Source organism: Gracilinanus agilis, chromosome 3, assembly GCF_016433145.1.
Source record: "Gracilinanus agilis isolate LMUSP501 chromosome 3, AgileGrace, whole genome shotgun sequence".
NCBI lineage: Eukaryota > Metazoa > Chordata > Mammalia > Didelphimorphia > Didelphidae > Gracilinanus > Gracilinanus agilis.
This window is the reverse complement of record NC_058132.1, coordinates 132,626,362-132,647,274: the sequence shown is the minus strand read 5'-3', so window position 1 is coordinate 132,647,274 and position 20,913 is coordinate 132,626,362. Positions and strand designations below refer to the sequence as shown.

The 20,913-nt window shown below is 36.6% G+C and overlaps 1 protein-coding gene across 1 annotated transcript in view; it reads left to right on the top strand.

Annotated features, from left to right (window-relative positions):
* Positions 1-7,305: 7,305 nt before the first annotated feature.
* RFC3 (replication factor C subunit 3) overlaps positions 7,306-20,913 on the top strand; it is a 34,997-nt gene continuing 21,389 nt past the window's right edge. The window contains exons 1-3 of the mRNA XM_044668959.1: positions 7,306-7,392; positions 17,996-18,133; positions 19,710-19,723. Coding sequence (XP_044524894.1) covers positions 7,306-7,392; positions 17,996-18,133; positions 19,710-19,723 — 239 coding nt within the window. The remainder of the gene's footprint in view (positions 7,393-17,995; positions 18,134-19,709; positions 19,724-20,913) is intronic.

Sequence of the window (20,913 nt, the reverse complement as noted above, 5' to 3'; positions counted from 1 at the left end):
ACTCAGACACTTAATAGTTGGATGACCCTGGGCAAGTCACTTAATCCTGTTTGCCTCAATTTTCTCATCTATAAAATGAACTGAAGAAGGAAATGGCAAACTTTTCTAGTATCTTTGCCAAGAAAATCCCAAATGTGGTCACAAAGAGTCAGATACAACTGAAAATGACTGAACCACAAAGTAACTATATAAATATATTATAACCTAGCTGAAAAATTCAGTAAAAAAAGATCAAACTCATACACTCAACAAAAGGTGCTGCAATCCCATCATTTTAGGGATAATTGTACAAAGCTACATCTAATGTATAGCTTAGAAAAGGCAAAGTGTGGCGAGACAGAAGGCAAGTAGTAATTGAAAATAAAATGAATGACATTAAACATGATCACAAATGTAGAATAATGGAAAATTTGGTATATGATAGGTAGAGAATATATATGGCAATCCAGGAAACAATTAAATAGATAATTGGATGATAAGAAAGATTGGTTACTATGAATTATACTCAAAGGCATAATAATACTCCTAAAATTATCACCATTCATTAACCCTCAAATTGTTGATAAAATTTGATGGAGAAATTAATTTAGTACTATAATGTAAGCAAAAGCCTAAGAATATTAAATAGCTACTACAAAGTACTAAGACATAGCATTATTAGCAAATTATAAACAATGGCCAACAAATCAGATATCTTACAATCAATCAAACTAAAAATGTAGTAGGAACGTGTGTGTGTGTGTGTGTGTCTGTCTGTCTGTCTGTCTATGTCATTTAGTAGAAACATCTGAAAAATCTGGAAACTGAGGAATTTTAAAGTGTAGTACTGCTTAAAAGTTGGCAAGTTTGATGCTAGATATATTTGTCTATGTAAGGTAGGAATACAGGAAGAAGGGTAGAAGAAAATTATTTTTCTCTTAGCTTTTGCCCTTACTTAGATTCATTTGCATGACAATCTTGAGAGTCTTATGATAAGGTGGATTTTTAAATCCTAGTTTCTATACAACTCCTCACAGAGACCCCAAAATGGCTTTTTGGTAAGCCCAGGAAATTCTCACTAAATAATCTGGAGCATCATTCTTTGGGTTGGTATGGAACACAGAAGTTAGTCAATCAACCAAAGAATAGTTTTAATTATTTTTAGTCTAGCTTTTAGATCTTAGTTTGGAACCAGTCTGACTGGCCCATTAAGTGGATATGGCAGCTCCTACTCTATGATTAAAGAGTTATCAGTTGCCTTTGTCAAGGAGACTTTTTAATCACTTTGTCTGGCAGATGGAAGCTGAGATAGCTAGAAAGTGGCCCTGAAATGTAATCCTTCAGTTGATAACTACAGTTGCAATTAGTAGGTGGCAACAGTAAGAACTTTACAACAGAATGAGCAAGAAAAAATTTGGTACCACATGGAGATCAGCACAGGCATGAGGCTCAGCACTGATGAACCATTTAGGGTAAAGCAAGCCAAGAAGTATATAATGTGATAACACTGAAAGAAGATATCTGTATTAGATAGGTATGTACTTTGGTGAATATGTTTTAGTCAATCATATTTCCTATGTATATGCCTAGATCACTTGTATTCTTTACATCCACATATAGTGGCCATACATGTTCTCTGAATGCATGCCTATATGATATATAATCCCTATTTATGCCCATACATACACAACCACTCTTCCTCTGATGGTGTGTGCATTAATGGAGAGTGTGTCCCAGTTTTATAAAGGAGGGGCAGGGCAGTATTCTATTGCTATTTTACTTGTGATATATTATTTAATCAAGTGCCTTTGATTTGGATTGTATCCTCTGGTTAACTAATAAAAGTTAATTCATTATTGAGGTCTCATTCATATGAGATGTGGACTCATAGAGAGTCGTGTATGTGTGTGTGTGTGTGTGTGTGTGGGGAGGTAATGTTTCCAGAAAGCTGGATAGGGTCAGACACATGTGAGAACGCAGAAATAATCATCCGTCTTGGACTAACTGGTCTGAGATATGGTGTCATCAGGACCTGGGCTGTTGAGGATGGTGTAGGTCTTCATTAGTACAATCTAAATCTGAAAAGGAAAAGAGTCAGTCAGTTATCTAAGAAGGAAGAGATCAACTGCAAAATTATTCAACCTAGCCTGAGAAAGAAAGGAGTATTTACTTATAGACTTCAATAGTTTCTCATGATTTCTTTTAAATTTTTTGTTTTTTATTTTAGTTTTATTTTCAGTTACAATGCTTCTCTCTCACTACTTCTTTTTTTTTGTGGTTTTGTATTTCATTTCATTTAAAAATTTTTATTTTAGTTCCGAATTCTTTCCCTTCCTCCCTCTTCCTGCCTCCAGTGAGAAGGCAAGAAATATGATGTCCATTATACATATGTAGTCATGAAAAACCTATTTCTTCATTAACTATCTCATGATTTCTAAAACTCAATGAGTTGAATGTCCTTGAAAGGTTTCAAATAGGCGTGTTATGGGAAGAAAAGTTGTTTCAGTTTACTCCTGCTGCCCTCTGTCTGTTCTTCTTAAATGGGAAATAACATCTGGCATCATCTGGGCCACTGGAATGTTTGAGCGTATATTTTTGGACAGTTCAAATAACTGGCACTCCTTCCAATTTTAAATCAAATTTACAGAGCATTAGTGCTGCATCCAGTCAAATTACCATTTTATAGTTGAAAAAAACAGATCTAGGCTAGATGAGTAACTTATCTAGTTGGCCTCAGCCAGTAAATAGTATGGTCAAGACTAGAATTCAGGTTTCTTAACTACTAATTTGAGGTCCTTTTGCCATTGTGATGGACTGATTTACATGCTTCTGTATGAACAAAGATTAAAACTGTGGACCCTCAGATTATGTTGGATCAATAAAACAATCCCAGCTTTGCTCATATTTGTAGGAAGATAGATAAAATATCTTGAATGACTTTAGACATTCCAATTTTTAAATTTAATTTTAAATTAAATTTATTTGTTTTAATTATTTTATTTTACCAGCTCCAAACTCCTTTTATAAATGAGGAAACTGAGGCTCAAGGACAGAAAATGACTTACTCTAGGTCACAAGAGTAATAAATGGAAGAGCATGATTCAAATACCACTTCAAATCAGGGATACTTTCCACCTTATCTTCCACACAATACCCTCACCCCCACCACCAGTTCTTCTCTGATTTTAGGAATTGTGACTCCTGATTCTAATTTTCAACACATGAAGGTGTCCATAACTCTCTTATCAGAATGTGAAGTTCCCCCAAATCTCTCAAGATAAAATTCCTTTAATTTACTTTTGAAATAAAAAAGCAAACTCAATTTTCTCCACTACCTCAAACCTCTGCTTTTCCCCATCTTGGCAGTACAAATCATAGAGGTTGGCATGAGAGGCTGGTAAATGCCATGTCAAATTATTCATTCAGCCTGTATTTTAATGCCTTTACCAATTTACTTATTCAATTCCATTTAATAGTCTTATACAATCTTCTCTGGGGAACCCAACTGTCATTGCAAGAATCATTGATGTAATGTCACAAGGTCTTCTTGGAAACTTATGGTGATGAATCATTTTCCTTAGGGCAATCTTCAATCATCTCTGACCCACTTGATGACATTCTTTTCCTTTATTTTATTCATATATAGACTATGAAGAATACATATATTTTACAAATCAAGACACTAATATCCTCTCCACACCAGCAAAGCTATAAATCGTAACTATCTCAAGGGCAGACATTTGATTATTACATTTATGATTTTCAAAGACTCCCAAGTTTGGGAGGAACCTCTGCAGCCATCTGTACTAACATGAAAACTGTATAGGAGTCCTTTTTATTTTTATCTTTATTAGCAGTCACCTAACCTTTGCTTCAAAATCTGTGGGAATCTGGAAAAAATATTTTCTGGAGAGTGGGGTAGGGACCTAGTCTTTTTTGTGGTATACTAGTTCTGCTTCCGTCTCATCCTTTCCTCCTGCCAGTACCCACTCCCTTTTCTGGAAAGTCCTTGGAATTTTACACACCAGAAATTTTCATCTTCTGTGTCACCATGCTAATTAGAAACTCCCAGTCTGTGACATCAGAGATGGGAGTCCAAACAGATGTGCCCTGCTTTGGACTCTAGTTGTATGTTTGTCTTATCAGTAACTGGGATTGAATTCTTTCTACCTGTGAACTCTGTCTTCTTCTTGTCCTTTCCTCCCATACCCTACTTCCTCATGCCATTATTTGTCTCCATTTAAACAGTATGACTTTTTGCCACTCCCTACCTACCCTCAAAATAGACCTCTAAAGTGGGCATCTATATACAACTAGCTTCCTTACCTCTCATAGTCTTACCTAAAGGGTGTCAAATAAAGGATCTATTGTTTTGCTTTAATGGCCTAATTCTGTAATGACATTTTTAACTTCCTAGAAATGAACCAGCTTAATAGAGTTCAGTTTTTGACTCCTGATAGCAGGTGACATCAATAAAAACCTTTTGTGTATGCACCTTTAATATATGTATATTTATTCATTATATGCATATATGACTATATTCTACACAAAATAAAATATATACAAAAAAGCTATTTAAGAAAGATGAGATAAAGGTGAAATAAATAATATACTAGTCTTGGGGCATGAAGATCTGAGTTCAAGTTCTACTTATGACACATAAAGGTTATGCTATTCTCCCATAGCTGTCATAAACTTAATTTGCCCCAAATTAAATTCTTTTCCTTTCCTGTCCCCTCCCCCCATATAAACCCTTCTCTCTGGTCCACTTTCTCCTTTACTGTTGAGGGTATCACCATCTTCTGGGTTATCCAAACTTGCAATTCTTCATGTCACTCCATCTACTTCTCCATTCCATAAACTCTAGTGGCTCCTCATTATCTCTAGGATCTAAATTTTTAAAATCTTCTTTTTGATTTTATGGCCCTTCTTACTGGCCTTATTACTTTTTTTGTCTTAAATCTTACCCTATGTACTCTGTAATTTAGTGACTTTGGCCTCCTTGCTATACTTTAAACAAGACAAGACACAACTTTCATGACTCAGAGCATTTTCATAGCTGGCTTTGATGTTCTCCCTCCTCATTTCCAACTCTTGGCTTCTTTTTTTTTTTTTTTTTTTTTTTGCAGATTTTTTTTTTAACCCTTGTACTTCGGTGTATTGTCTCATAGGTGGAAGATTGGTAAGGGTGGGCAATGGGGGTCAAGTGACTTGCCCAGGGTCACACAGCTCTTGGCTTCTTTTAAGCTTTAGTTAGAATCCTGGGGACAGCTGGATGGCTCAGTGGTTTGAGAGCCTGGCCTAGAGACAGGAGGTCCTAGGTTCAAATCTGGCTTCAGACACTTCCTAGCTGTGTGTCCCTGGGCAAGTCACTTAACCCCCATTGCTTAGCCCTGTTTCAAATAAAATTAATATAGAAAGATATATAAAAGATATTAGGGTTAAAAAAAAAGAATCCTACCTCCTACAAGAAGCCTTTCCCTATCCCCTTTAATGCTATTCCCTTCTCTCATGATGATCTCTAATTTATTTTGTATATATCTTGTTTGCACGTAGTTGTTTTCATATAATCTCCTCCCTTAGATTGTGAATTCCATGAGTGCAGAAATTGCCTTCTCCACCTTTCTTTGTCAATCCAATCTACATTCCCAAATTTCATATAAAATATTATGAATGACTTTGAAGGGCCCTTATATAACTTTAAATCTATTTTCCTATGATGGGGGTTGTACTGGATCACCTTTGAAGAGGGCCCTTTCAGGTTGTTACCCTAACTATAATTTAACCTTTTATTTCAGCGGTTCAAAGATTTAGAGTTGGAAGGGATCTTTGAGGTTATCTGGTCCAATCCTCTTATTTCACAGATGAAGAAACCAGAAAAGTTGCAATGTCACTCCCAGATATCAAATGTCAGAACCTATTTTTGACTCCCTGCCTTTGCCTCCCATCCCTTTTCACTCTGCACAAAGAACCTGCTCCTAGGTGGGAGAACAAAGGAGGTAGTTTACAATCTGGATGCTGCTTAAATACATATCCCATACCCACATCTTTTATGCTCAGAGGAGTTTTTTTTTTTTTTTTTTTTTTTTTTTTTTTTTTTTTTTATTTTAAACCCTTAACTTATGTGTATTGACTTATAGGTGGAAGAGTGGTAAGGGTAGGTAATGGGGGTCAAGTGACTTTGCCCAGGGTCACACAGCTGGGAAGTGTCTGGGGCCAGATTTGAATCCAGGACCTCCCATCTCTAGGCCTGACTCAATCCACTGAGCTACCCAGCTGCCCCTCAAAGGCCAGTTCTAAAAAGGGTTTCAGGATGAGGTTGAGGGAAAGGTGGTGTCAACCTGGAAAAACACAGAAAGAACCATGAACAACAGTTACGAAGAACAAGTCTTTAATCAGAACAAGAGAGACAGTTTTTATGGTCATCACACAGAATCATAAATATGCATCACACAGAGCTAAGCCCTGGGACTCTGGGAACAATGTCTCTGGGAAAATGAACCATGAATGGGAATATTCTTGAACTGAAGAATTTGGGATCCTAAATACACTGTGGGGAATAAAAGGAAAAGAAGGATAAAGGATTGGCTTACCTGGAGACTAGGGAAGGAGGATCCAGCCAGAGGCTGGAATACCTGGGAGAGGCCTAGATACAAGGGGTGAAACTTCTTAGGCAAGAGAGAATTTAAGATTTGATTATCTCCATCACTCTATTCAGGGTGCTGAATGGGTGCTTGATGGCTTGTTGTTCAGCCTGGGACAAGGGTCAGTCTGAGAGTTCCTAGAAGGCAAGTTCCCAAGGGACAAAGGTAAATTTTGGGGTTCCACAGAATAAGGCTATCAGTGGGAAGAGGCATTCTAGGATAACAGACAAGTTAATCTATCCTTTAGTTCCAACCACTTGACTTTAGTCAGCGAGGTCTTCTCCTTAGGAGAAGAAATGGAAAGAACCAGACTTGGTGAGCCTAGTAGGGGGAGGAGAGATTAGGGCTGGAGCTGGCAGGGTGGAATTGCTTCTGATTGGACGCCCTCCCCTCCTTCCTTAGTTGCTGCTAGCTGCCTTGGCGGGGGAAGGGGTGCATAGCCGCTACAGTGACTCCACCTTGCGGGTTTGTCGCGAGAACACCCGAGGAGCCCTGCGTTTAGGGCCTCCTATTGGTTGGTGTGTTCATTACTCATCAAATCAGTCACCTTGCGCCTCAGCGCCTTCATCCAATCATCTTTCTCTGGGCGGAGCCGGCAGTGACGCAGCCTGCTTGGAGCTCGCGGGAAAAGTGCGCGGGCGCGGGGCTTTCAAGCTCTCTGAGGAGGTGCAAGTAGGCCAACATGAGCCTCTGGGTGGACAAGTATCGGCCCACCTCCTTGGGGAGGCTGGATTATCACAAAGAACAGGCGGCCCAGCTGCGGAACCTGGTGAGCGTTTTGCCGGCCGGTTCGGGGCCGGCGAGGAAGAACTTGGGCTTGGGGGAGGGAGGACTTGACCCCTTCCTCCTCATTTCTCCCCACTATCTGGGAGAAGTGCTTGGTGGCGGGGAAGGGGAGCGGGAAAGGGATGAGAAAGGAGGTGGCCCTTGAGGGCTTCCTTCTTCCTGCTCGCAAGACCGGGGTCTGAATCTTAAGGGGCCGAATTATGACAGTCCATAAAACTTCCCTCCCCCTCGCTCCCCTTCAGGTGAAGGGCAACGACCCAACCTGCTAACCCCACTCCCCCGCTTCCCACTTCAATTTACCTGTCAGGTTGATTAGTGAGTCAACAAACATCATTAGTCCCCTATTATGTATTGAGTTGCGCTGAAGATTAAAAGAAAAAACAAAGGTTATAAAAAATAAAAACAGTTCCTTCTCTCAAAGGAGATTAACATACACATGCAAATACAAACAGTGTGGAATAGGTGGAAGATAGCCATACACATACCATTTTTTCTTGTTCTGCCTAGTTTCTTTGACTTAACTGGAGTAACACTTTATTTGATTTTTTTTCCTCTCGAGACTGATCCCTCAGACTTAAACCTAGGACTTCTTTTTCACCAACAGACATGCTGCTTTTATAGTGGGAAAGCTGAAGGACAAGAGTTGGATGGTTTTCCCGGAGTAATTTAGCAAAAGAATTCAAGGTAGGGGGCAGCTGGGTAGCTCAGTGGATTGAGAGTCAGGCCTAGAGACAGGAGGTCCTAGGTTCAAATCTGGCCTCAGACACTTCCCAGCTGTGTGACCCTGGGCAAGTCACTTGACCCCCATTGCCTACTCTTACCGCTCTTCTGCCTTGGAGCCAATACACAGTATTGACTCCAAGACTGAAGGTAAGGGTTTTTAAAAAAAAAAAAAAAAAAAAAAAAAAAAAAAAGAATTCAGGGTGTCTGTTTCTAGGAAATTCTGTGATAAAAATGAAACACTAAGTATGTATATTGACTGTAGCATCATGCAAAATGGGAGAGGGAATTGGGATGGGGTTGACTAAGGATATATATACTCATAGGTAATAAAAGGTAGAATGTGATAAATGCCATAAGAAAAATAGGGGGAGAAGAGTTATGATTTTCCAGAGGAGGAAAAGAATAGTTCTGATTGCAGAAGATCAGTGAATTAGTTAAGCATCAGGTGGCATTTAGACTGGACAATATTTTGACAAATAGAGGTGGAGGGAGAGTGACAAAACACAAACAGTATAATGTTAATTCATGTTAAAGCACTTTACCCAGATTTGCCCAGAATGATGGCATCTGACATTTCTGGTGGCATCCTTGTACAGTAGGTAATGCAAGTGTTATTGTCCTGTTTTCACACATAAGGAACAGAAGAAGTGTGGGGTAGAGGATAGTAATTAGTAAGAGTATTTATAGAACAGTTTTGCAAAGTGCTTTACAAATATTTAATTTTATCCTCTCAACAAACTTGGGAGATAGGTGCTGTTATTATTATCCCCATTTTACAAAGGAAGAAACTAAGGCAGTCACTGGAGGATTTAGAGCAGGGAAATGACAGCTTATTTTAGGAAGGTTACTTTGTCAACTCTATGTAAAAATATTTAGACAGGAGGAAGTAGGAGAGAAATGGCTCTTGGTCTGGAGCCAGTTGCATTTTATTTGTCTTTTGTATCCTCAGAATTTCAATCTTGAAAGATACTCATTCCTCTACAGCTGATTGTCCTGTCTCAGGATATGATGTCCTATCTTATCTCTGAACTATTTGAAATCACTCCTCTACATTAACTACTTTATAAGTCAGAGTATTCCCAAAATTGCTGGTTTTATCTGTCACAAACTCCAAGATGGTTTGGCTACTCCCTTCTAAGGTTTCTATCCTATTGTTATCAACTAGTTCTTCCTTATTTGTAAGAACTAAGTCCAGAAGAAAAATATCTGTCAATGTTTTCTCTATTGTTTCTAAAAAATAAAATTGTCAGCAAAACTAAATCAACAATTTTTCAGCTCTTTGCTTTAAGTAGAAATCAACTGCCAGAAAATATGTGAATAGATGATATCTCCCATCTCAGGTTTACATCTTACCTCAGTTGTCAGTATTGCAATCTATGTTGTGAATTCATCCTCAATTTCTTTCAGATGTCCTGGTAGCCTGTAGTTTAAGTCCACCACTATATTGATTTTTGATCTGCAACCAAATGGTCACTACAGTATCAGATCCAAGGATTGCTAACTAGGTGGACATCTTTTTGATCTACGTAACTTAAATTTCATAGCATCTTAATTTTTCAATTGTTGAATTGACTCTTCTTACCTAATCTGTTCTTGATCATAGTATATTATTCTGTTGTCTTAATCAGGAGTTACATAATATCAGGAGCCCAAACTTGTGAATCTAATTAAAGCTTCTTGGGTTCTGTGAACTTTTGGGGGGTAATATTTTGATTACTATTTTAATATAATTGATTTACCTTTTAATTCTATATATTTGATTTTATCCATTTAAAAACATTATTCTTAGACGTCTTTATATTGCAACAGATTGCAAAAAGGGCTCATGACACAAAAAAGATGAAGGACCCCTAATTTAAAACTATTTTTTTTCAAAGCAGTAACCTAATGGCTACATTTTTATTTTTAAAATGCTACTGTTTGTAACATTTTCAGAACTTCTCTTTTATCATTTCCTTCAGAGCCTGCTTGTGGGCCACACAAGAAATTCATCTTGTTATTTTATAGTTACATCTTGGTTTTGATCCAAAATTGTAATATTCAGAAGTTGATTAATTTTGACTGTTTATAAACTCACACAGGCAGAAGGAAAAGTTACCGATGTGAAATAGTTAAAAATGGGCTTAGAAGCTGATGGTTAGTACAGGATGGTTGGCTATTGTGGCAATTTTGACTTTGAACTGTTAAAATTCTAGAAGTGTGTTGAGTCTGTTTCCTGTGTCCTATTTGATTCTTCTTCTTAGTGGATAGTAAAGTTCTTTTAGAGGTACCTCTAGAAGGATTGTCTTGATCACCTGGAAGCCAGGATAGAGAAGTATATGGAAGGGATTGGCATGAAGGTCTTAAACCTTAAAGGCCTTATGCATAGTTTCCCTTGCCCTGGAATCATTGTGAGAGTAAGGAAGATTTACTACCATCTTCCTTAGTATGAATCATTTGTATGATATGGAAGCCAAAAGTAATGACTACTGCATTAAGGGAGGGGTTTGTAACATGCCATCCACTGCACCTGCCTTTTGTAGCATGTGGATGTGATATGCTTGCAATATACCATATTACTAATGACTGTGTTAATTTTTAAGACTTCTTAACAAAATCAAGAAAAGGAAGAACATTTGAAATGGAAACATTGCCAGAGTTATAAAGAAGAGAGACTTTTTATTAGAATTAGATTAAAAATTTGATGTAATTGAATAGCATGACCATGGTCATAGTAACTCTAAAATAGTACAAGATGTTAGAATATCTGAATCTAGTATGTACAGAATATAATAAAACATGAAGTAAAAATAAAAGAGAAGGACAAAGATGCATCAGCTTTTTGTGGTTTGCAAACAACTACAAAGAACAGATTTATTACACGGATAGAAGTGTTTTTTAGCTGTATGGATAGAAGATTCTAGTCAAAAATACATTCTTTTTTTTTTTTTTTAAACCCTTACCTTCCGTCTTGGAGTCAATACTGTGTATTGGTTCCAAGGCAGAAGAGTGGTAAGGGTAGGCAATGGGGGTCAAGTGACTTGCCTAGGGTCACACAGCTGGGAAGTGTCTGAGGCCAGATTTGAACCTAGGACCTCCTGTCTCTAGGCCTGGCTCTCAATCCACTGAGCTACCCAGCTGCCCCCTAAAAATACATTCTTCCTACAGCAGTCATTCAGATGAAAGCTTCAAGTTTATTTAAGACAGTGAAAGAAAATGGAAACACAGCAACTAAATGTTTTTGTTTTAAAGAAGATGTTCAAAAGTTGATAAACTGATCAAAATTTTTTTTGATTTTGATGAGGCAGAATTGTTCTGGAAAAGGATGCCTTCCAAAATTTATCTTTGTTAGAAAAAAGGAAAAAAAAACCTCAACCTGGATTAGTGTCTGAGGTCATCTACACTTAACCCCTATTAGGAGGTAATGTAGAAGAGGATTTAAAATGGAAACCAAAGCTTGTTTATTGGTCTTGAAATCCATTTGTTGAGGCTATCACTTCCAGTTTTTTGGTGGTCAAATGAGAAAGCATGGATGACAAGTTCTTTTCAGAGTCTGGTTTCCAAGTTATTTTAGCTCAGATGTTAAAAAACATTTTAAAGGCAACAATATCATATTTAAGATGTTTCTAATTTTAGATAAGGCCCCAGGCTATCCAACTACTTCATTCTTTGTATAGAAATGTAAGCATGCAGATTTGAGGAAATGTGGCTAAAGCTCTGCACCTAAAGTGTATATATAAAGATTTAATTCTTTAATAGGGAGCAGTTTAGTCTATGCTGCTAAAATATTTTTAATGGCAATACTGATATTTTTGTCACATGGTTGTTGGAGTATATTTATCTTTAGTTTATGATATTCAGTACTTTTTTGGTTTTGAAAATTTTGCTTCACATAACTATTCTATTTGTAATCAATGAATCAAAGATACACTTTTCTTATCCTTTGTTATGTTAATCAACAGATTATTTATTTTAAAAAAATCATCACATATTTCCACTGGGCTGAAACCAAAATATGGTACCATATTTCACATATAATTATAATGTGGAATAGTATGAATGGGACCACTTCATAGGATTCATTGTTCTCACTGCACTAATTTACCAGAACTTAAATATTAAAATGATACAAATCTCAGTTCAGTGTATTTTGCTTAATATTTTCAGAGCTGACACGGGATGTTGATTAACAGTGTAACCATAGAAAATTTCTTGTGTGGCTTAAGTGTGGCTTTTGTTACTTAAGTTCAATAATGGTTACAGAGGTAATTTGCAGTTACTTTGTTAGTATTTTTAAGGCTTTATGTCATTGCCTCTTGGCAGGTAACATTGTAGTGAGAAAAACAGATATAGAATAGGAAAAGCCCTTTCATTGCTCAAATGAGATGATATATTTAGAGTGATTTGTGTACCTTAAAATGCTATATGGCTGTTATCAATAAAATTAGGGGGTTGAAATAAATCATCATGTTAGATTAGTAAAAAAAAACACTGGAAATATTTAATCTTCCTTTATTTTACAAAATGAGAAACCTGAGTACTAAAAAGGTTAAGTGATCAGTTCAAAGTCACATAGATTGTTAACTGTAGAGATGGACCTAAATAGGTCCTGGTCTTCTGGATTTTAATTTTCTATTCTTTTCATTAAACCATGATACCTCTCAAAATGAATTAACTACCTCCAAGATACCTACCAACACTAATTTTATAAGTTCTTTTTATATAGGATGCCTTTAAACACATTTCTTCTCTGAGATCACATATTCACTGTGTGGAATCAACCCATTATCTTCTGCAAACAGAATGATCAGTTGGAAACCCTCTTTGACTTGGTTCTTTTGCTAGTTTTCTTCAGGAGAATAAAACTGTTGCTATATGCCTTGCTTGATGTTTGTGACAGGAGGGTGATTGCGTGAGATTATTAGTGTTATATCTTTCAAGGAATCTTTTTTTAAAAATTTAGAATATTTTTCCATGGTTACATGGAATTGTAACTACCCCTTTTAATACCCCCTCCCAGAGCTAACAAGCAATTCCACTCGGTTATACATATATCATTGTTTAAAGCCTATTTCCATGTTATTCATATTTGCAGTAGAGTAATTTTTTAATGCCAAAACTCTAATCGTATCCCCATCCAACCATGTGTTTGATCATATGTTTTTCTTCTGCATTTCTGCTCCCACAGTTCTTTATCTGGATGTGGATAGTGTTCTTTCTCACAAGTCCCTCAAAATTGCTCTAGATCATTGCATTGCTGGTAGTAGAGAAGTCCATTATGTTCGATTGTGTCATTCTCTGTGTACAATGTTCTCCTGGTTCTGCTCCTTTCACTCTGCATCAATTACTGGAGATTTTTCCAGTTCACATAGAAATCCTTCAGTTCATCATTCCTTTCAGCACAATAGTATTCCATTACCATCAGATAGCACAATTTGTTCAGCCATTCTCCAATTGATGGACACCCTCTCATTTTCCAGTTTTTTACTGCTACAAAGAGCATGGCTATGAATATTTTTGTATGAGCATTATTCCGTATTATCTCTTTGGGGTACAAATCCAGGAGTGGTATGGCTGGATCAAAGGGCAGGCAGTCTTTTAAAGCCCTTTGGGCATAGTTCCAAATTGACTTCCAGAATGCGTGGATTAATTCACAATTCCATCAGCAGTGTATTAGTGTCCCAATTTTGCCACATCCCCTCCAACATTTATTATTTTCCTTTGGTCATATTGGCCAATATGCTGTGTGTGAAGTGGTACCTCAGAGTTGTTTTGATTTTCATTTCTCTAATTATGAGAGATTAAGAACACTTTTTCATGTGCTTATTGATAGTTTTGATTTCTTTATTTGAAAACTGCCTATTCATGCCCCTTTCTCATTTATCAATTGAGAAATGGCTTGATTTTTTTGTACAATTGATTTAGTTCCTGATATATTTGGGAGAATAAACCTTTGTTGTCAGAGTTTTTTTTTTTTTTTTTTTTTTTTTAACCCTTGTACTTCAGTGTATTGTCTCATAGGTGGAAGATTGGTAAGGGTGGGCAATGGGGGTCAAGTGACTTGCCCAGGGTCACACAGCTAGGAAGTGGCTGAGGCCGGGTTTGAACCTAGGACCTCCTGTCTCTAGGCCTGACTCTCACTCCACTGAGCTACCCAGCTGCCCCCCGGAGAGTTTTGTTATAAAAATGTTCTCCCAGTTTGTTGCTTTCCTTCTAATTTTGGTTGGATTGGTTTTGTTTGTACAATAACTTTTTAATTTGATATAATCAAAGTCATTCATTTTATATTTTGTAATGTTCTCTATCTCTTGCCTGGTCTTAAATTCCTTACTTTCCCACAGATCTGACAGGTATATAATTCTATGTTCACCTAATTTATGATTTCACTCTTTATATTTAAGTCACTTACCCATTTTGAATTTGTCTTGGTATAGGGTTTATGATGATGATCTAAACCTAATTGTTCCCATACTGTTTTCCAATTTTCCCAGCTGTTTTTGTCAAATAGTGAATTCTTGTCCCCAAAGTTGGGATTTCTGGGTTTATTGAACACTAGTTTGCTGAGATAATTTACCCCTAGTCTATTCCATTGACCCACCCTCAGTCTCTTAGCCAGTACCATATTGTTTTGATGACCACTGCTTTATAGTACAATTTAAGATATGGTACTGCTAGGTCCCCATCCTTCACATTTTTTTTTTCCATTATTTCCCTTGATATTCTTGATCTCTTGTTCTTCCAGATGAACTTTGTTATGATTTTTTCTAATCCGATAAAAAAGTTTTTTTGGTGTTTTTGATAGGTATGGCACTGAATAAGTAGATTAATTTGGGTAGGATTGTCATTTTAAATATAGTAGCTCATCCTACCCATGAGCATTTAATGTTTTTCTAGTTATTTAGATCTAGTTTTAATTATGTTAAAAGTGTATTTTAGTTGTGTTCATATAATTCCTGTGTTTGTCTTGGCAAATAGATTCCTAAATATTTTATATTGGCCAGTGATTTTAAATGGAGTTTTCTTTTTAACTCCTGCTGCTGAATTTTGTTGGAAATATGTAGAAATACTGATGATTTATGTGGTTTTATTTTGTACCCTGCAACTTTGCTAAAGTTGTTAATTATTTCCACTAGTCGTTTAGTTGATTTTCTAGGGTTCTTTAAGTATACCATCACATCATCTGCAAAGAGTGATAGTTTAGTTTCCTCATTGCTTACTTTAATCCCTTCAATTTCTTTTTCTTCTCTAATTGCTACTACTAGTGTTTCTAGTACAATATTAAATAATAGAGGTGATAATGGGCATCCTTGATTCACTCCTGATCTTATTGGGAAGGCTTCTAACTTGTCCCCTTTGCAGATGATACTTGCTGTTGGTTTTAAATATTACTGTTTATTATTTTGAGGCATGGGCCTTCTATTCCTATACTTTCTAGTGTTTTCAATAGGAATGGATGTTGTATTTTGTCAAAGGCTTTTTCTGCTTCTATTGAGATAATCATGTGATTTCTGTTGGTCTAATTATTGATATGGCCAATTATGTGGATGGTTCTCCTAATATTAAACCATCCATGCATTCCTGGTGTAAATCCCACCTGGTCATAGTGGATAATTCTTGTAAAAACTTGTTGTAGTCTTTTTTGCTAGTATTTTATTTAAGATTTTTGCGTCAATGTTCACTAAGGAGATTGGTCTGAAGTTTTCTTTCTTTGTTTTTGGTCTGCCTGGCTTTGGAATCAGTACCATTTTTGTGTCATAAAAAGAATTTGGTAAGACTCCTTCTTTTCTTATATTGTCAAATAGTTTGTATAGTATTGAGATTAGTTGTTCTTGAAATGTTTGATAGAATTTACTTGGGAATCCATCTGGCCCTGGTGATTTTTTCTTAGGAAGTTCCTTGATGGCTTGGTCAATTTCTTTTTCTGAGATGGGATTAAGTATTCTATTTCCTCTTTTGTTAATCTAGGGCAATTCATATTTTTGTAAATATTTATCCATTTCACCTAGATTATCATATATATATATATATATATATATTTCTTCCTAATAACCTTAATTTCCTCTTCATTGAAGGTGAGATCACCCTTTTCATTTTTGTTAATTTGGTTCTCTTCTTTCTTTTTTTTTTTTAATTAGATTAACCAGTACTTTATTTTTTCAAGGAATCTTGAATGATGACTTATGGTACACAGTGCCTTGTTGGAAGTCATGAAGATGGATGACATCTTCATGTATTCAGTAAAATGCTTATTTTATTTTCAACAAAAAATGCAGTGGAATCTTTTATTTGTTGCATCTTTCAGTAACTTAGGAGGCCAAATGTGTGGTCTGCTATGGAATACTGCTCATAAAGGCCTGCCTGTTTCTCTATTGGAGAAACAAATGAATGAAAATTATTTGTTGCCCATATTATGGCATGAAGTGCAATATTCCATCAGTATATGGTCATGTGTTTACACTATACATGTCACAACCTTCACATGATTTAGCAATGAGACAAGAGCCAGAAAAATGAATGTGGGGTGTGTGTATGTATATCTGCATGTATGCATTTATGTGTGTGTGTGTGTGTGTCTGTCTGGAAGAGATAGTGAAAATGGACAATGAGTTTGGCTCAAAATTAAACAAGATAGCAGAACAGGCTGGATTGAAATTACAAAACTCTTTGAATTATTCTATATTTCTCCACATAAAGGTCTTTTTTTTTCTTTTGAATATTTTCTCCTAGTTACATATTTCATGTTCTTTCCCTCTCCTCCTAACCTCCCTAGCCCCCCTTAGCCGATGCCCAGTTCCACTGGGTTTTACTTGATCATGTATCACTGATCAAGACCTAATTCCATATTATCGAGAGTTGGACTAGATTTATTGTTTAGCGTCTACATCCCCAATAATATCCCCAACATCCTATGTGTTCAAGCAGTTGTTTTTCTTCTGTTTCTCCTCCCACAGTTCTTCCTCTGAATGTGGCTAGTTTTCTTTCTCATAAGTCCCTCAGCCTTGCTCTGGATCATTGCATTGCTGCTAGTACAGAAGTCCATTACATTCAATTTTACCACAGTGTATCTGTCTCTGTGTACAATGTTCTCCTGGATCTGCTTCTTTCTAAAGGTCTTTTTTTCATCTTTTTTAATACTTGCATTCTACTAGTCTTGCTTTATGGCTTTCAGACAAAGGATATAGCAGTTCCTAAAGAATTTAAGATTAATATATCATATAGAAGGACAATGGAGAGGCAGGTATGTGATGGTTATAGGCTGGCTGTTTCATATACCAAATAAGTAACTTTGAAGATGACCTGGGCATGTGATGAAGATCATGGTTGATAAATGAATAGGTCAAGTGCTCCACTGGTATGCTCAATTTCAGAAGAAAGGAAAGAAAGCCCTGTAACATATTAGGTAGAGCTATTCTGGTGAACTTAAAGGACAACATTGATAAAGAAGAACATGGATAAAGAGCCATAAAGAATGAGTAGGTATGGATAGGTTGTGATTCCCTAATCTATTGGAGTGTAAGGAAAAAAATTCCTACCAATTAGAGCTGACCCAAAATAGAACTAGCTACTTTAGTAGTTAAGACACCACATATCAAAGTTCTTCCAAAGGAGACTGGATACATATGTGATGGGGGTCTTGTATATAGAAGAACTTTCTGTTAGGATACAACTTGAAATAGAGACCTTAGGAAGTCCCTTCTAACTTAAGATTCTATAATTTTATAAGCATATACACTTGCTTAGACTGGTTTCAGATTCACCTTTTGGAAATTTATATTTTGTATTAGTGTTTTCAGAGATATGAAAAATTAACTTGACAGGGAATAAATGTATTACTTTCCCCACATGGAAAAATGTCAAAAACATTGTTTTTCTACTCTTTCCAGGTACAATGTGGAGACTTTCCTCATCTCTTAGTATATGGGCCATCAGGTGCTGGGAAAAAGACGCGAATTATGTGTCTCTTGAGAGAATTATATGGAGCTGGAGTGGAAAAGTTAAGGATTGAACATCAGACGATCACAGTAAGTACTTTTTCCCTCTGAGAAACTTCATGTATTTGTGGATAGAAATTCACTTAGTATCACAGGTTTCAGAGCTTTTCTGGAAAGCACTTTAAAGGTCATCTAGCTCTTACATTTTGCAGATAAGGAAATGAAAATTCAGAAAGATTAAATGATTTTCTTAAAGTTGATAAATATAAATAGCAGTCAGGATTTGAATCCAGGTCTTTTGTCTCTAAATCCTCTGCTCTTTTTCTTTCACTGCTCTCATATATGCCACATCCAAATATGATATATCAAAGATATGTGAATCTTAGTTTTTTTTTTATCTGTAAAAGATAAAGTTATGTATGCCTTCCGCTCATAGGCACTTAACTCAGTATTACGTGTGTGTGTGTGTGTGTGTGTGTGTGTGTGTGTGTGTGTTAAAACCCTTACTTTCTATCTTAGAATGAATACTGTGTATTGATTTCAAGGCAGAAAAGCAGTAAGGGTTAGGCAAATAGGAGTTAAGGGACCTGCCCAGGGTCACATAGGTAGAAAGTATCTGAAGCCTGATTTGAACCCAGGAATTCCCATCTTTGGACCTGGCTCTATTCACTAAGGCACCCAGTTGTCCCCTCTGTATGTGTTATCTTGAAATGATAACAGTGCTTGTTAAGCATATCTTAAACACCTCACCAATTATATCCAAAATACTGTGGTAGACAGTTTTCAAAGTACTGCTCTTTTTAAGGAGAAATACCTAAGAGTTAGGGAAGATTATAGTTCATTTAGGAAGCAGCCCTTCCCTTCTGGGAGCTTACTCTAGTAGGGATATGAGAAAATCAATCCAGACAGTATTTACTGTCTTTTGAAGTAGTTAAATGATTGAATGCCATGATGGTGAACCTATGGCACATGTGCGAAAAAGGACATACAGAGCCCTCTCTGTGGACAGGCCAAGAATTTGTTACTAGAAAGCCAGAGGGACTTGGGGTGGAGCTGCTCTCCTCCTCCTCTCCATGTGCCTGAGGACATTCCTCCTGCCAAGAATTTGTTTCTAGAAAGCCAGAGGGACTTGGGGTGGAGCTGCTCTCCTCCTCCTCTCCATGTGCCTGAGGACATTCCTCTCTTCCCCAGCCCCTCTGCCCAGAAGCCCAGTGGGAGCTCTTCCTTTCTCCCCTGTCTGGGGTAAGGGAGAATGAGGGCTAAAGGGGTAGGGGTCAGGCATGGCACTCAGTCTCTGGGGGAGCGGGCATGGCACTCCTTCTCTAAAGGGACCATCTCTGGTATAGTGGATAAAACAGGAGTCTGGAAGATCTGAGTTCAAATACTACTTCAGATACTTACTAGCTGTGATCCTGGCCAAGTTACTTAACTTCTGCCTGCCTTAATTTCCTCATCTATAAAATGAAAATTATACTAGTACTTAACCTCCTAGGGTTGTGAGAATAAAATGAAATAATATTTGTAATTGTAAATATTTGAAAACCTTAAGGTGCCATATAAATAGCAATTATTATTATAATTATATATTATGTATAATGGCTATAAGATAGAACAATAGAATTTAGATCTGAAAGGTATTTTAAAGATCATATGTTTTTGCCATTAGGGTCTTATAATCAAGTAAGGAATATATAATAGGTAATAATTAATATGCACTAAAGTATAAGCTCAGAAGAAAGTCTAACAAGGTGTTATAAAGAGTTCAGAAAATTAATTTCAAATAGAGGTCATCAAGAAATACTTCATAGAAAATATCACTTGATAATGTATATAGCATTTTAGTTAGGTCATTGAGAAATAAAACAATGATAGGAATTTTGTGTGTGTGTGACCATGGCAGAAGACCAAAATGAATCTGTTATTGCCATCAGGTGCAGTTTACATTCTCTCAGAGGATAAAACATGTACACATATGAATAAGTAAAACATTCATATTAGGTAATATTTTTGGAGGAAAGATGGCAAACACTTTTTGGGGGGGTTTCCAAGAAAAGCTTCACATATGACATGGTATTTGAGCTAAGCTTTGAAGATGTTAGTCTAAGAGATTGGCATGAGGAGAATAGGCATTCTATGGGAGAACAATCTATATAAAGGTTTGGAGACATTACTCCACTTCTTCAGCGCTTACTTTTCAACTTCCTTGAAATATATAGCTTTCATCTCTACTACTCTTCTGAAACTGTTCTTTTAAAGTTACCAGTGATCTATTTATTAACTGTTAGATCTGATGACCTTTTTTTATCCTTATTTTCTTTGATCTTTGTAGATTTGACACTTTCAAGTACAACTTTCCCTTAGGGAAGTTCTCTGTCCTTGACTTCCAAATCATTGTTATACCCTGACTCCACTACTCATAGTACTAATCTCTTACTAATCTACTAATCCACTTATCCTCATTTGCCTGGTCCTTGTCCATTTCTCTTCATGTTATTACAGATCACCTTCAAGATCTATCTTGATTTGATTTGAACATATCTATTAAGATTTGTTCCTGGTTCTCTAATCTTTTTTTCTGTATGTTTTCTCCCAGGAGAAGCTTCTATGAATTATCCTATAATCTTTAAACAGGTGACTTCTAAATCTATATATCTAGCCCTAAGTTCATCATCAGCTAGCTCTCTGCTGGCTTAATTTGATGCCATCTCTTTTATGGGGTCTTTCTTGATTCTCTCAGTTGTTAAAAAACCTAGCTTTGGGGCAGCTGGGTAGCTCAGTGGAGTGAGAGTCAGGCCTAGAGACAGGAGGTCCTAGGTTCAAACCCGGCCTCAGCCACTTCCCAGCTGTGTGACCCTGGGCAAGTCACTTGA